Source organism: Suricata suricatta, chromosome 12 (assembly GCF_006229205.1).
Source record: "Suricata suricatta isolate VVHF042 chromosome 12, meerkat_22Aug2017_6uvM2_HiC, whole genome shotgun sequence".
Taxonomy (NCBI): domain Eukaryota; kingdom Metazoa; phylum Chordata; class Mammalia; order Carnivora; family Herpestidae; genus Suricata; species Suricata suricatta.
Window position 1 is genome coordinate 14,117,264 of NC_043711.1, and position 12,912 is coordinate 14,130,175.

Sequence of the window (12,912 nt, forward strand, 5' to 3'; positions counted from 1 at the left end):
GTTAGTGAACTTGCCTGCAGGGCGAGAGCTCCGAGTCACCCCCCTGCCCCTGGCCAGCTGCCCGAATTCCACCGAGGGGGTGTGTCCAGCACAAGGACCAGCGTCCATTGTGTGCTGGACCTCGCACAGTGCTGGTTCTCCGTGCTGGCCAGCACCACTGCCGCCAGGCTTGGTCCACTTGACCAGTCAGCTGTGGGGAGCTTCCCCAGGGACAGGGCCGGATCGCAGGGCACCACGGCCCCTTAGGGCACTCAGACCTGGCCAGGAGACAGCACATCTGTGTCTGAGATGAGGAAATCAGAAAGGCCGTCATTGCAAGGCAGTCAGGACAGAGCCCAGGTGCAGGCCAGGTGTGCACACAGACTCAGAATCCAGCCCTTCACCCTTGATCTACCCACTGAGCTGAGCAAACTCGGGGAGTGACGCTGGACCCCACCGTGCCCACTCAGACCCAACGGCCAGTTGTACTCCACCCCCTGCCTCTCACCCATCCCCTGGGCCTAGCCTCCACCTCCGCCCTGAGTTTCTGTAGGCGTGGTCTCCTCTCTGGTTTCAGTTACAAGCAGGCCCCATCTACTCGCTGGGCCCCCCGGGCTCCTCGGAGTCCAGCCCCTACCTGCCTTTCATCTCTTCTCTCCTCCCTGTGCCCCTCCCTTTCCCTACATCAGCCACCCTGCCTGTCTTGTGGTCCCCCAGGAGCCCCCGCTTCTCACCAGGGCCTCTGGGTGTTCCATTCCTCCTCCTATAATACATCACACACACATACATCCCAGTTAACTGTGCCTCATCCTTCAACCTCTGCCCCTCACCACCCACCCCATGTTCTCCTGGGACCCTAAACCCCCTCATCACAGCCCTCCTGGACTGGTGACTCAACACATTTAATTCATGTCTGGCTCTCCCCGTGGACTGGCGCCCGAGGGGACAGGGAACTCGTACAAATCCCCCCACACACACTGTGTCCCAAGGATCCTCAGGGCACCTGGTTCCTGTCAGCCTGCAGGGACTCCTGGGATCACTGAGTGGCCTGCCCCTCCCTGATCCCTGCCAGGAAAGATGAGACCACCTCCAGGCGCTAGTGCTCCCTGTGGTGGCGAGAGTTCTGTGGGCGAGTCAGCTGGGGGAGTGGAGACTCCAGCGTGGTGAGCAGGTGACTTCTTGTGCAACTCCTCCCCGGGAGCCTTGAGAAGCTTCGAGGACAGTGCTGGCTCTGAGGCTAGCCTCGTGACGCAGGCCGGCACCGGCACTGGCACCTTCACCTTGGCTGGAAAAAGAACCACAAATACTGGCCTCCGGCAGGCCTGATGGAAAATTGTGGAAAGGGGTCATACTGACACAGAGGGTCTGCTTGCCTGACGCCACTGCCTGGTCCCCAGCCCACAAGGCCCCCTGTGACTTAGTTCTGACCGCTGCAGCACAGGAGCCCAGTGCACACAGGCAGTGGACGCAACCAGGTCTGCACTCGGAGTACATGGACTCTCCTGTTTGGGGTCAGTCCTATTTTGGCTCTCTCTGAGAAGTTGGGGACGCATGGGAGAGCCCAGCCAGTGGGTCACCTATCACGTGGATGGTCCCTGTTGCCCAGAAGATTTTCGCTATGTCCCACACAGGCTCTGTGGCCACTGGGCTCATGACGGCTTGCCCTGTGCCCCACTGTGCCCTGTGCCCTGCTGGGCTGTGATACTTGGATAGCTGTGCAAATTACAGCCCTCGACCAGGGGTAGAAGGAAGATGTCCCTCCTGGGCGAGGCCCCCAGAGGAGCCCCTTCCGCCTCTCCCCCGTGACAGTGTCCGTGTGTTTTCTTGCAGAGTGACCACAGGCAAGTTCTCAGCTCCCTCCTGTCTGGGGCCCTGGCTGGTGCTCTTGCCAAAACGGCAGTAGCTCCCTTGGACCGAACCAAAATCATCTTCCAAGGTAAATGCTCTTCGTCCACCTGTCACGTACACTAGAGATGTTTCTGGGTGCAGCCCCCCAAGCTGCACTGCAAATTGGCTTTAAAAATGCCTTTTCAGGGGCACTTGTGTGGCTTAGTCAGTTAAGCATCCAACTGCTTGATGTCGGCTCAGGTTGTGATCTCATGATTTGTGGGATCAAGCTCTGCAACACGCTCTAGCGCAGAGCCTGCTTGAGATTCTCTCGCTCTCTCCCCGTCTCCCTTCCCCCCTGCTCATTCTCTCTCAAAATGAATAAATAAACTTAAAAAAAATGCCTCTTAAAAGCCCACCCAGAAACCCTGCTGGCCCCCAGACTGCCATCACAAAGCACCACAAACCACAGCCCAGAGGCCGGAAGTCTGGAAGCAGAGTGTCATCCTGGTTGGTTCCTTTTGTGGACTCTGGGGGAAGAGCCTTCCAGCTCCTGGGGCTCCAGGCATCCTTGGCTTGTGGTCACATCACCCCAGACTCTGCTTTGCCCTCTGTGTCTATGTCCACTCCTCTTATAAGAACACATGTCATTGGATGTAGGGCCCACCCCACTCCTGTGAGATCTCATCTGAATTTAATCACATCTCTAAAGACCCTGTTTCCAAATAAAGTCCCATTCACTTGTCCTTGGCTTGAGGACATGGACATTCCTCTGGGGATCCCCGTTCCAAACACCTTCACCCTCTCTCCTTGGGGTTGAGCAGCCACAGGGTCCCCTGAAGATGAGGCCCTTCCATCCCATAGACCGTGACCAGTGCCTACAACAGGGCAGTCACAAGCTGGGACCCCTGTCCCCCAACCATTGGGGAGGAAGGGACTGTAGATTCAAGCCAGGCCCTCCCTGAGTTGGTCCCCTAGCCTCCCTGTGCCTCAGTTTCCTCATCTGCAAAACAGGATGTTAATAGCAGCCCCCTCCCAGAGGAGTGAGCTGACGTGGGAAAGAGCGTGCAGCTGAGTACACACCTCCCTGTGTGGCCGCGGTGCTGTGACCCGGAGCGAATGTGCAGCATGATGGCCTTGGGGTGCTGGGTGTAGCTTGCAGGGCAGTAGGTGTGCACACCTGTCCGCACAGGTGAGCATGTGAGGGTGTCCTGGGAACACGGCAGACACTCAGGAAGTGAGGAGAGGGAGGCTGCAAGACCCCTGTTGGCACAGGGCCCCCCCCAACCTCAGCCCTTGGCACCGAAGCCTCCTCAGTGCCCAGTCTCACTCCCCCTGCTCAGACCTGACCCCGGCAGTGGGGGTTCCACAGACCGAGGTCCTGACCTTCACATCTAATGGTCTCTATTGTGTTTTTGGTTTTTTTGCAGTGTCTTCAAAAAGATTTTCTGCCAAGGTGAGTCACTAGGTCACCGACTCCTGGCTCTGGGGCCATCACCGCCCGCCCTGCTGGGCTGCCAGGAGGTGGTGGCATGTAAACTGGGGGTGGAGGAAGCTGCTTTTCAAAGTGGTTTTTTCCCTTTCGCTCCCCCACAAGCCAGTTCCCGGGTTGCCAGGTGACCCGAGGCCTCCCCGACCAGGCCCCGGAGCCAGGGCCGCCTGTCCCAGCGTCCCGACTTCTGCCTGGGCGCAGCCCACCCCAGAGTCTGACAGGAGACCCTCATCCTTGGGGCAGTGGGGAGAGGACGTGAAGTTCTAAACCCACTCTTTCACCTCTAATTCCTTTTTAAACAGAGAGCAGGCATCACTTTCTTAATACAGGAAGAGATAAAGAATATCTTTGAAAGCTAGACTACCGGACAGACTAGCAAAACACCCTCTGTGTGGGGCTCTAGTCTACAAACCTGGTTTCCCCTGGCTCATGACTCTTCCTAGGGTCAGGGGAGTAGAGAGAGGGGTCCCTGCACGGGCCCCAGAGAAAGTGGGGGTAAGGAGGGGTGGGAACACTCAGCCCCCAGTCACAGTGCTGGCCAGAAGAGGCTGTCACCACAGAGTGGGGCACAGGGCAGACCAGGTGTTGACCTTGCCCCCCACCCCCCCCGCCAGGAGGCGTTCCGGCTCCTCTACTTCACCTACCTCAACGAGGGCTTCCTCAGCCTGTGGCGCGGGAACTCGGCCACCATGGTGCGCGTGGTGCCCTACGCCGCCATCCAGTTCAGCGCCCACGAGGAGTACAAACGTATCCTGGGCCGCTACTATGGCTTCTGCGGAGAGTGAGTGCCCGTCCCAGCCGGCCCCAAAACCCCTCTCAGCTCTGTGCCACCGCCCTGTCCTGCCTCCGCACGCTCACCACAGCAAACTCTCGTTTGCCCAGTCTCCCCTCAGAACCTAAGTTCCGGGGGGCCCCGATCCCAACTGTGCCCCAGTGTCCGTAGGGAAGGAACACTTCATTAATCCAAACAAGCAGATGCCAAGGAAAGGCAGCCATGGGAAGCTCAAAATGACGTCTGTCCAAGAGGGACAGGGACATAAGTGGCCAGCCCCTGCCCATTGCTTGCTTCTCCCCACTGGCCGAGACCTGTGGACACCCCAAGCCTTAGGGGGGGTCCTCACTTTCTCTCTTCCCCCTCTTTCAGAGCCCTGCCCCCTTGGCCCCGCCTGCTGGCGGGCGCACTAGCCGGCACGACAGCTGCTTCGCTGACCTACCCCCTGGACCTGGTCAGAGCGAGGATGGCCGTGACCCCAAAGGAAATGTGAGTTCCCAGGCCAGGCGTCCCGTTCTGCCACTACTCCAGACAGGCAGTAGTTGGTCCTCTAAGCCTGAGGGTCCGCTTCTACTTCTATCAAACCAAATGTCTTCATTTGTCTTAAATGTGTATTTATTTTTTGAGAAGGAGAGAGACAGAGAGCACAAGTGGGAGAAGGGCAGAGAGAGAAGGGGACACAGAATCCGAAGTAGGCTCCAGGCTCTGAGCTGTCAGCACAGAGCCTGATGCAGGGCTCGAACCCACGAACCATAAGATCATGACCTGATCCAAAGTCGAACATTTAACCGACTGAGCCACCCAGGCACCCCGTCTTAATTTTTTTAATGTGTGTTTATTTTTGAGAGAGTAAGAGAGAGCATGAATGGGGGAGGGGCTGAGAGAGAGAGAGAGAGAGAGAGAGAGAGAGACAGCATCCAAACCAGGCTCCTGGCTATCATTGCAAAGCCTGACATGGGGCTCAAACCCATGAACCATGAGATCATGACCTGAGCCAAAGTCAGACACTCAATTGACTGAGCCAGCCAGGTTCCCCTAAAGTCTCCATTTTGGATTGGCACGGATACGTTATAAGTGCCCACGGAGAAAAGACGAGGCCCACGCACAGCAGAGTGACCCGGGAGGTGAAGGTGGGGTACGGCCTTAGGCACACACTTCCCCCTCCAATGCCGAAGCTTTTGCAGCGTGCCTGTGTTCCTTAAAGAAGGAAGGGACCAACCTCCAGACCGTGGCCTGCCCGACTTCCGACTTCCGGGAGGAGCAGAGAATGGGCGGGGGCCAGCGGCCCCTCGGCATGCCTACAGCCCACCCCCTCCGCCTCTGTGTCCGGCAGGTACAGCAACATCTTTCATGTCTTCATCCGCATCTCCCGAGAGGAGGGCCTGAAGACCCTCTACCACGGGTTCACGCCCACCGTGCTGGGGGTCATTCCCTACGCCGGTCTGAGCTTCTTCACCTATGAGACGCTCAAGAGCCTGCACAGAGGTAAGGAGCCGGAAGCCAGGGCGGCACCTCCCGGGGTCACACACGCTCAGAGGCGGGACCCTAAGATCCCCGCCCCAGGCCTGGCCAAGGGGCACCCATATCGAGCCCCCACTGAGGCTGCCAGACTCCCCACCTTCCGTGCTGCGTTTTAAGACCCGCTTTGTGAAATCCAGAGTGTCTCCTGGAGCAGGGGCAGCCACTCGGACACAGAGCATCCCGGGTGCAATCTAGAGGGCAGAGGGAGTGCCCTCTTGCGTTTAGGTAATTTTGAGAAATTCAGAAAGTGCAGAAAAATACAGAGAACAATAGGCCACCACCCATGCCTGCTCTCCGCCCCCCGGCCCATGCAAACAGGTGTTGACGTTGCTCCAAGACGTTTTCTGTTAAAGAACATGTTCCAGGTGAAGTCGAGGCCCTGTGTTCCCCACCCCCACCCCCGCCCCCTGCTGGGGCCTCTTCACAAGAACTGCATCCCTCACGCTGCTGATGCTTCCACACGCATTTCTATGTGTGACAGGAACATACCTTGCAGTGCTGTGAACGGTGACCACGGCTGAGTGACCCACACCTGCGATGAGCACAGCCGGGCCCCGGCTGAGTCCCTCCTACGGGGCCCAAGGCTCTGCCCTGTCCTCTTCGAGGGGTCGTGGGCCTCCCCTGCTGCGGGCGCTGGGTGTCTCCAGGTTTTCAGTGATCAGCAGACACCCAGGGTGTGAACCCCCAGTTAGGGGACTTACTCCGCTTGCCCCCCGCCCCCGGCCCCTTCTTCATGCACTCACCCCACAGGGGTGCCAGTGGAGTTTTTCCTGTCCGGCCAGTGTGCTGAGCGAATAGTGGTGTCCCTCTGTTTGTAATTCCTAGTTTTACCTTTACAACCACATAGGGTTGTTTTTTTTTCCCTTAAGTTTATTTAGTTTGGAGAGAGAGAAACAGAGCATGAGCAGGGCCAGGGGCAGAGGGAGAGGGAGACACAGAATCCGAAGCAGGCTCCAGGCCCTGACTGTCAGCACAGAGCGCAAACTCACTAACCCTGAGATCATGACCTGAGCGGAAATCCGATGCTTAACCGGCCGAGCCACCCAGGCGCCCTTACAGCCACACAGTTGTAAAGAACCTGTCTTGTTTGTCTGCTGCTCCTTCCTCTGTCCCACATGTCCCGTCCTCCTCACAGCTGCTCAGCCCCCTCATCCCTGCATCCCTGCGGAGGGTACCCACGGAGCAGGCTGGGTGGTGGAAAGGGTCGTGGTCACCCATACCGATTTCCTTCTTTGCTTGATGGGAAAACAAGAGCGATTAGATGGGAGCTCATTCCGGGTCACAGGATTTGGTTAAGGGATTATTTGTCAGTTTCTGCCTTTTCAGAAAATTTTCTTCTCAAATTTGATTAAAAAGGAGTGGCCAGGAGGTGAGGAGGCCAGGGTGGGAAGGCCCAGGGGAGCCAGGGGAGTCCTGAGCCACAGCAGGGACAGAGCATGGGCCCGGGTGTGTGCTAGCTGGGGGGGTGCACCTGCAACAGGGCGTGTGCCCCCTTGTGACGCCCTCACGCGGCCCCTCTGTCCCTCGCCCACAGAGTACAGCGGCCGCCCACAGCCCTACCCCTTTGAGCGCATGATATTTGGGGCCTGTGCTGGCCTCATCGGGCAGTCAGCCTCTTACCCCCTGGACGTGGTGCGGCGGCGCATGCAGACAGCCGGGGTCACGGGTCACCCGCATGCATCCATCGCGCACACGCTGCGTGCCATCGTGCGGGAGGAGGGCGCCGTGCGTGGCCTCTACAAGGGCCTGAGCATGAACTGGCTCAAGGGCCCCATCGCCGTGGGCATCAGCTTCACCACCTTCGACCTCATGCAGATCCTGCTGCGGCACCTGCAGAGCTAGGGAGCCAGCGGGCCAGCTGCTCTCGAGATGGGGAGCCGAGCTTCCACACGCAGCAGACCACTGACCCCTTTCGTTTCTGAGCCCGGGGAGTGAGGGTGTGCGTGGTTCCGCCCTGGGAACCACATCGGAGCACCTTGTAGAATAAGCTGGGGGACCTGGCCTTGGTCCCAGAAGCCAGCAGCCCTTAAAGTGCAATGTTGAGGCTAGTGGACAGGGGCTACCACCCCCCATCCCTCCTCCCTGGGGCTGGCACTGTCTCCTAGAGGCATTGCCCTAAATGCCCTGAGCTAGGAGTGACCAGCACCACCTCCTGGTGCCCTGTGACCTTGCACATGCTCCTAGTTCTAGTGACCCTGTGCCCAGTGGGCTCAGAGCCAGACTCAGCCTGCCCCCGTGCCCCCAGAGGGGAGGGAGCCCCCGAGCAGCTGGGGCCAGCCTCCTGCTCAGTTGGGGCCACAAATACAGCCTCCTGTCCTGCCCCGCCCCACCTGTCCTGCCTTTGCCATTACTTCCCAGGTGACATGACTCCCCTGTCACCAGAGCCTCCTGCTTCGGAACAGCCTTCTCCCAAGAGCATTATTTGGATCCTGGACTCCGTGGCCAAAGTAGGGCGCCAGGAGTGGGTCTTCCCCTCTGTGGCCCACCCATCGGGTTTGTAATGTTCCCTGGAGGGTCACATCTCCTCCAGGCAGCGGGGTTTGAGGACTTGCCATGGGTTTGTGTCTGAGTCCTAACTGGAGGGCATCTGCTGAAAACTGGGCGCCCAGGTCACCTCCTCTGGGCCGGAAGCTCCCGCTGCTATCCCACAGGCCGCACCAACAGGGGCCTGGGCTCAGCCCCTGCCCTCTGCCCCAGGCCTGGTAGCTCCTGTGGGGACGTGTGGCATCTGGCACGTCCCTGGCTCCCAACCTGAGCAGGCACTTGGCTAAAAACAGAGCAGTTTAAGGCCCACAGAGTTGCTTGATTTCCATGAATAGAGCACTTGGAGGCAGCTGGCAGCCTTGATCTTCCAAAGCAGGAGCCCCTGAGACCATGTGTACTCCAGGGGTAGGATTCTCAGAGTTGAGGTTTCCCAGGGCACCCCCACTGAGCTGGTCTCATGGAGAAATCCCCTGAGGTCTGCTAGGTATCACATTTCAGAATGACACCGGGAGTCTCTTGATTTCTTTCGGTTTTGTTCTTCAATCTGGCTGACCCTGGGTCTGGTCACCTGACCCGTGCAGTCTGGTTCCAGGCGGACGTGACAGTTTCCACAGACTGCTCTGCAGCGATGATGTGTAAAAGGGTCTAAGAGGGCGTGTTTGCCCCGTGCACATTTCCAGTCGTGACTTTTCATTTCTCCCCTTTATTCTGTCCCATTTCTGTCATTGCCTTGGACCCCTGCGGGTGTGAAGACCACCCTCTCTGTCCTTCCTTGCGTGTGTCCGCTGGCTGGCCCGAGTCTCATCCCCAGGGTCTCAGGCTCTACTGCTGGGTGGACTTCCCACCTCCTCTCCTCGCCCTGCCCAGCGCCTGCGCCTGGCAGGAGAAGCAGGGACCCCTCACAGGGAGACGGGGTGGGGACCCAAGGGCCACCAGGAGAGAGAAGGCGCCAGGGGCTGGGAAGTGGTGAGACCAAATGAATGATTCGGTGGCACCCTTCTCTGAGCCTCAGGCTGGGTGGCAGAGGGGAGGGGCCCCAGGTTCTGCTGGTTGTGCTGTGCCTCCCTAGGGGGGCTCCCAGTGCCCAGGGGGGCTCCCAGCTCACACACAGCGGGGCTGGTACCCTCCGTGGTCACGCCCCCCACACTGGTGTCCATCCTGATCTGGAGTTACATTTTGATGCCATGAAGACACTTTGTTTATATATAATGTTTATATATTTTAAAAGATTTGTGCCAAGAGAGTATATTTAATAAAAATTAAAATGACTTTTTTTTCTGTCCACGTCTCTTCTTTCCCACTCTGACCCCCACCCTCCCTCCCTTTTGAGCCAAAAAGAGGGTTGAGGTTATTTTGACAGAATTTTGTAATATATCCTTGAATAAACCTTTTTTTAAAAGTAGGCTCTGTGCCCAACATGGAGTCTGAACTCAGGACCCTGAGATTTGGGGAGGACATTATCAGCTCTACCGACTGAGCCAGCCAAGTGTCCCTTGAGTAAACCTTTTTAATGTAATTATTGTTTCAATGATTAATTCATATTGTGGTCTTCTAGAAAACTCAGACTGTAAAAGAGTTGCAGGGAGTGGGTCGGCCGGCCAGTTCCCTCTGCCAAGGTGTCTTCTGTGGCCAGTTTCCGATGTGTCCCTCCGGAGCCATCCTGTGCGGAAACACTCGTCCCTTTTGAGGACAGACGTGGTGAGCCACATCATCAGTCAGGATGGGCTGCATCCTGCTGCAGCGAGCATGGCCTCAGAGTCCTGTTGCTTCCCTCCCATGCCCTGCCCGGCTGCCATGGGCGGGGGGCTCCATTCCCCTGCCAGGCGAGGCTTTAGGAGCGAGTGCGGCTGTCTGCAGGGGCACGAGGACAAGGAGGCCACCAGAGGTCTCACAGGGGCCACTGAGACGGCAGCCTGTTACCTGGACCAACCTATAGGGCGCACCTGACTGGAGGCGGGAAGTGGGAGCCTCCCCGTGCCCAGGAGGAGGGGTGACTGGGTGTGTGCACTGGGGGGGGGGGGGGGGAGTGGTTCAAGTACTTTCTACCTTGCTGACCCTGAACTGCTCTGCCAGCTGCTTTCAATCAACCATATTTCTTGCATGTCCGTCCCTGCTGTGTACCATTTGTCTCACTGTTTAGCCACAGTTTGGTTTTCCCTGGGCTGGTGGCCTGTGATGACATCCCTTATTGATGGCCATTGAGGTTGTTCATGATCTGTTGCTGCGACAGTGACGTAGTGGCTCCTGGGGACTGCCGAGCTTGCCTGTCACATCCCACCGGTTTCTGGCCAGTCCCACCTCTTGTACCAGCCTCTAAGCCTGGGAGGGTCTGGGTCAACTCCCCATTTCCCCCCAACCACTGTGGCATCCCCTAAAATATGGAGGTGGGCATGTGGCTCCTTCTGTGCCCAGGACGGCAGAGAAGATATTCGCTAACCACTTCTAGGGAGAACTTCTGGAAGCACCATTTCTCTCTCCCACTGGCCCTGAGGGAAGAAACGCAAGCCCAAGCAATTGTTGGGACTGTCTAGTGATCACAAGGTAGAAAGCAATCCCAGGGTGAAGCTGGCGCTGCAGATAATGGAGCAGAGATGGACAGAGGAGTTGGCAGTATTTGTGACATTGTCGGGGGCTGCTGGATCCAGCCTTGCCTGAAGCTCACAGCTGCCTCTCAACTTCTGGCAATATGAGTCACTTTATCCTGTTTATTGAAGACAATTAGAGCTGAGCTTCTTGGTATGTGCGAAGCAAATCTGGTATGTGCCTCTTTGTGTTTGTGCCCTGGTGTGTCTATGGGTTTCCAGGAACGAAATTGCTAGGGGGGATCAAGGGATATGTTAACTGCCACTGCCAGCGCCCATCCCCAAATCCATCAGTCATGGTTACCACCAACTGCTTTTGGCTGTAAGCCACTGCAGCCCAGTCTGGGGGCTCCCCTGTAGGAGCATGACCCAACATCTCAGAAGTAGCCCTCGGGCAATGAGTGTGGAGGGTCTTTCATCACTGGGTGGGTCCTCTCAAGTCAGATCTTCACTGGGACCTCCACAGGGCTCCTCCCTCCCTGTGTCATGTCTCCACCCCCAAGGAGTCTCCCTGAGGTCACCTCCCAGCTAAACCAGGGGCCCTGAGTCCTCATGACAGGGTCATCTTTGGGGGAATCTCTCCAGAGATGACAGAAATGGCAGATACTCCCGCAAGGAGATGGTAGACATTTATACCACATTCCCTCCCTGTCCTGCGTGTCCTGTGGCTGCCTTCACAAAGTACCCCAGACTAGGGGCCTTACAAAACCAAATTTATTCTTCTATAGTTCTGGAGACCAGAGGTCCCAAAATCAAGGTGTCAGCATGTTTGATTCCTTCCGAGGCCACAAGGGAAGGATCTGTCCGGGCCTTTTCTTGGCTTGCTGCTGGCTGTCTTCCGATCGTTTTCCCTCTCTGCATGTCTGTGTTTAGATTTCGTTGTAATAGAAAAAAGAAAGCATATTTCGTCTTAAAGGACCCACCTTAATGGCCTCATTTTAACTTAATCACGTCTTTAAAGCCCCAGAATCCAAATCCGGCCCCATTCTGAGGTCCTAGAGATTAGGATGTCAACCTGTGAATTTGGTGAGGACGTCATTCACCAATGGCCAGTCACCAGCCTTGTAGATCCTGTTTGGATAGAGGAAGCAGCAGGGCATCCAGGGCGTGGGTAGTGACCAGGCGATGACAGGGGAGAGACCGCAAGGTCAGGAGGAGGCCTGAGGACCGGACAAGGAGGAGGTCCCAGGCACCCAGACGAGAGCAGTTCCAAGGTGCCCGGGTGCATCTTGGGTCCTGCGTCTCATTTGTTGTGTCTTTTCCTTCCACTGGGTTCCTCCTTTGCTTATTTCTCTGGAGTCATTGAAAGTTTGATTTGCCATTGAGTTTTCCTTTTTCTTTTTCCTTTTTTTTTTTTTTTTAATTCTCTTTCTTTTCTTCAGCTGGTTTAGAAATGATACATTGTGTTTCCTGTAACATAGGGCTTCTGGGCCTGGGCATTGCTGACTTTCGGGGTAGGGCCATCCTTGGCCTCTACCCACCAGATGCATTAGTGTCCATGTCCATCTCAGTCATGACAACCAAAACTGTCTCCAGAAAAAAATGCCTCCAGACGTTGACTAGTATCCCTTTGGGGCAGAGTCACCCCCGTCCTGTGAGAGGCACTGATGTGTGGGGATTACTCCTGACAGGTCAGTTAACAATGTCATACTTCTCCTGAAAACACAGGATCCTGCCCACCCCCTTCTATCTTCCCTATTTTTCTCTGTGGTACACCTTGTTTCTCTCATTTTTTTTTTAAATTGTGAAACGTGTCCCCAAAAGACCGCTGTGGTTAAACGCACGGCAGTGAGAGGCTGTGACCATCCTGGGCTCTTCCTGTGGTGGCTGTCCCATGTGCACCTCATGCCGGTCACTCTCTTGCTTTTCTTTACGCATTTCCAACTGCCTGTGTGTCCCCTAAACCACATGGTGTTGACCTCTGAGACAGAACACACACAGCCCTGCTGAGCAAGGGAAGGGCCAGGGGCCCAGAGGCACCGCCGCCGCCAGGGGTCTGTGCCAGTGGGCTCAGGGTGCCAGATTCAGGGGCTCCCGGGGTGCTACCATGGTGCAGCGCCAGCAGTACAAGGAGACTACACTCCATCATCTCTGATTCCTGGGCCACTAGGTGTGCGCTGTTCTGTCCTGGCCAGGAGCTAGTCTTCGTTCTGGAACCTTCCAGACATGTGCCTAGGAATGGAGTTCTTGTCCCGCAGCACCTGGACCTGTGCCGTCCTGAGGAGTTCCCCTTGCCTGGCTCCATCAGTGTCTCC

At 56.9% G+C, this 12,912-nt stretch overlaps 1 protein-coding gene across 4 annotated transcripts in view; it reads left to right on the plus strand.

The window, feature by feature from the left end:
- The window catches only part of SLC25A42 (solute carrier family 25 member 42), a 29,765-nt gene extending 19,086 nt beyond the window's left edge, over positions 1–10,679 (plus strand). Inside the window, exons 3-9 of one of the 4 annotated variants that reach the window (XM_029918189.1) lie at positions 1,810–1,915; positions 3,237–3,262; positions 3,913–4,079; positions 4,443–4,559; positions 5,404–5,555; positions 9,631–9,773; positions 10,522–10,679. In XM_029918189.1, the coding sequence (XP_029774049.1) occupies positions 1,810–1,915; positions 3,237–3,262; positions 3,913–4,079; positions 4,443–4,559; positions 5,404–5,555; positions 9,631–9,773; positions 10,522–10,620 (810 nt within the window). In that variant the 3' untranslated portion in view covers positions 10,621–10,679. Of the gene's footprint in view, positions 1–1,809; positions 1,916–3,236; positions 3,263–3,912; positions 4,080–4,442; positions 4,560–5,403; positions 5,556–5,909; positions 6,446–7,125; positions 9,345–9,630; positions 9,774–10,521 lie in introns of those variants that run through there. The other 3 variants (XM_029918191.1, XM_029918188.1, XM_029918190.1) reach the window with 3 other exon arrangements.
- The last annotated feature ends 2,233 nt before the right edge of the window (positions 10,680–12,912 follow it).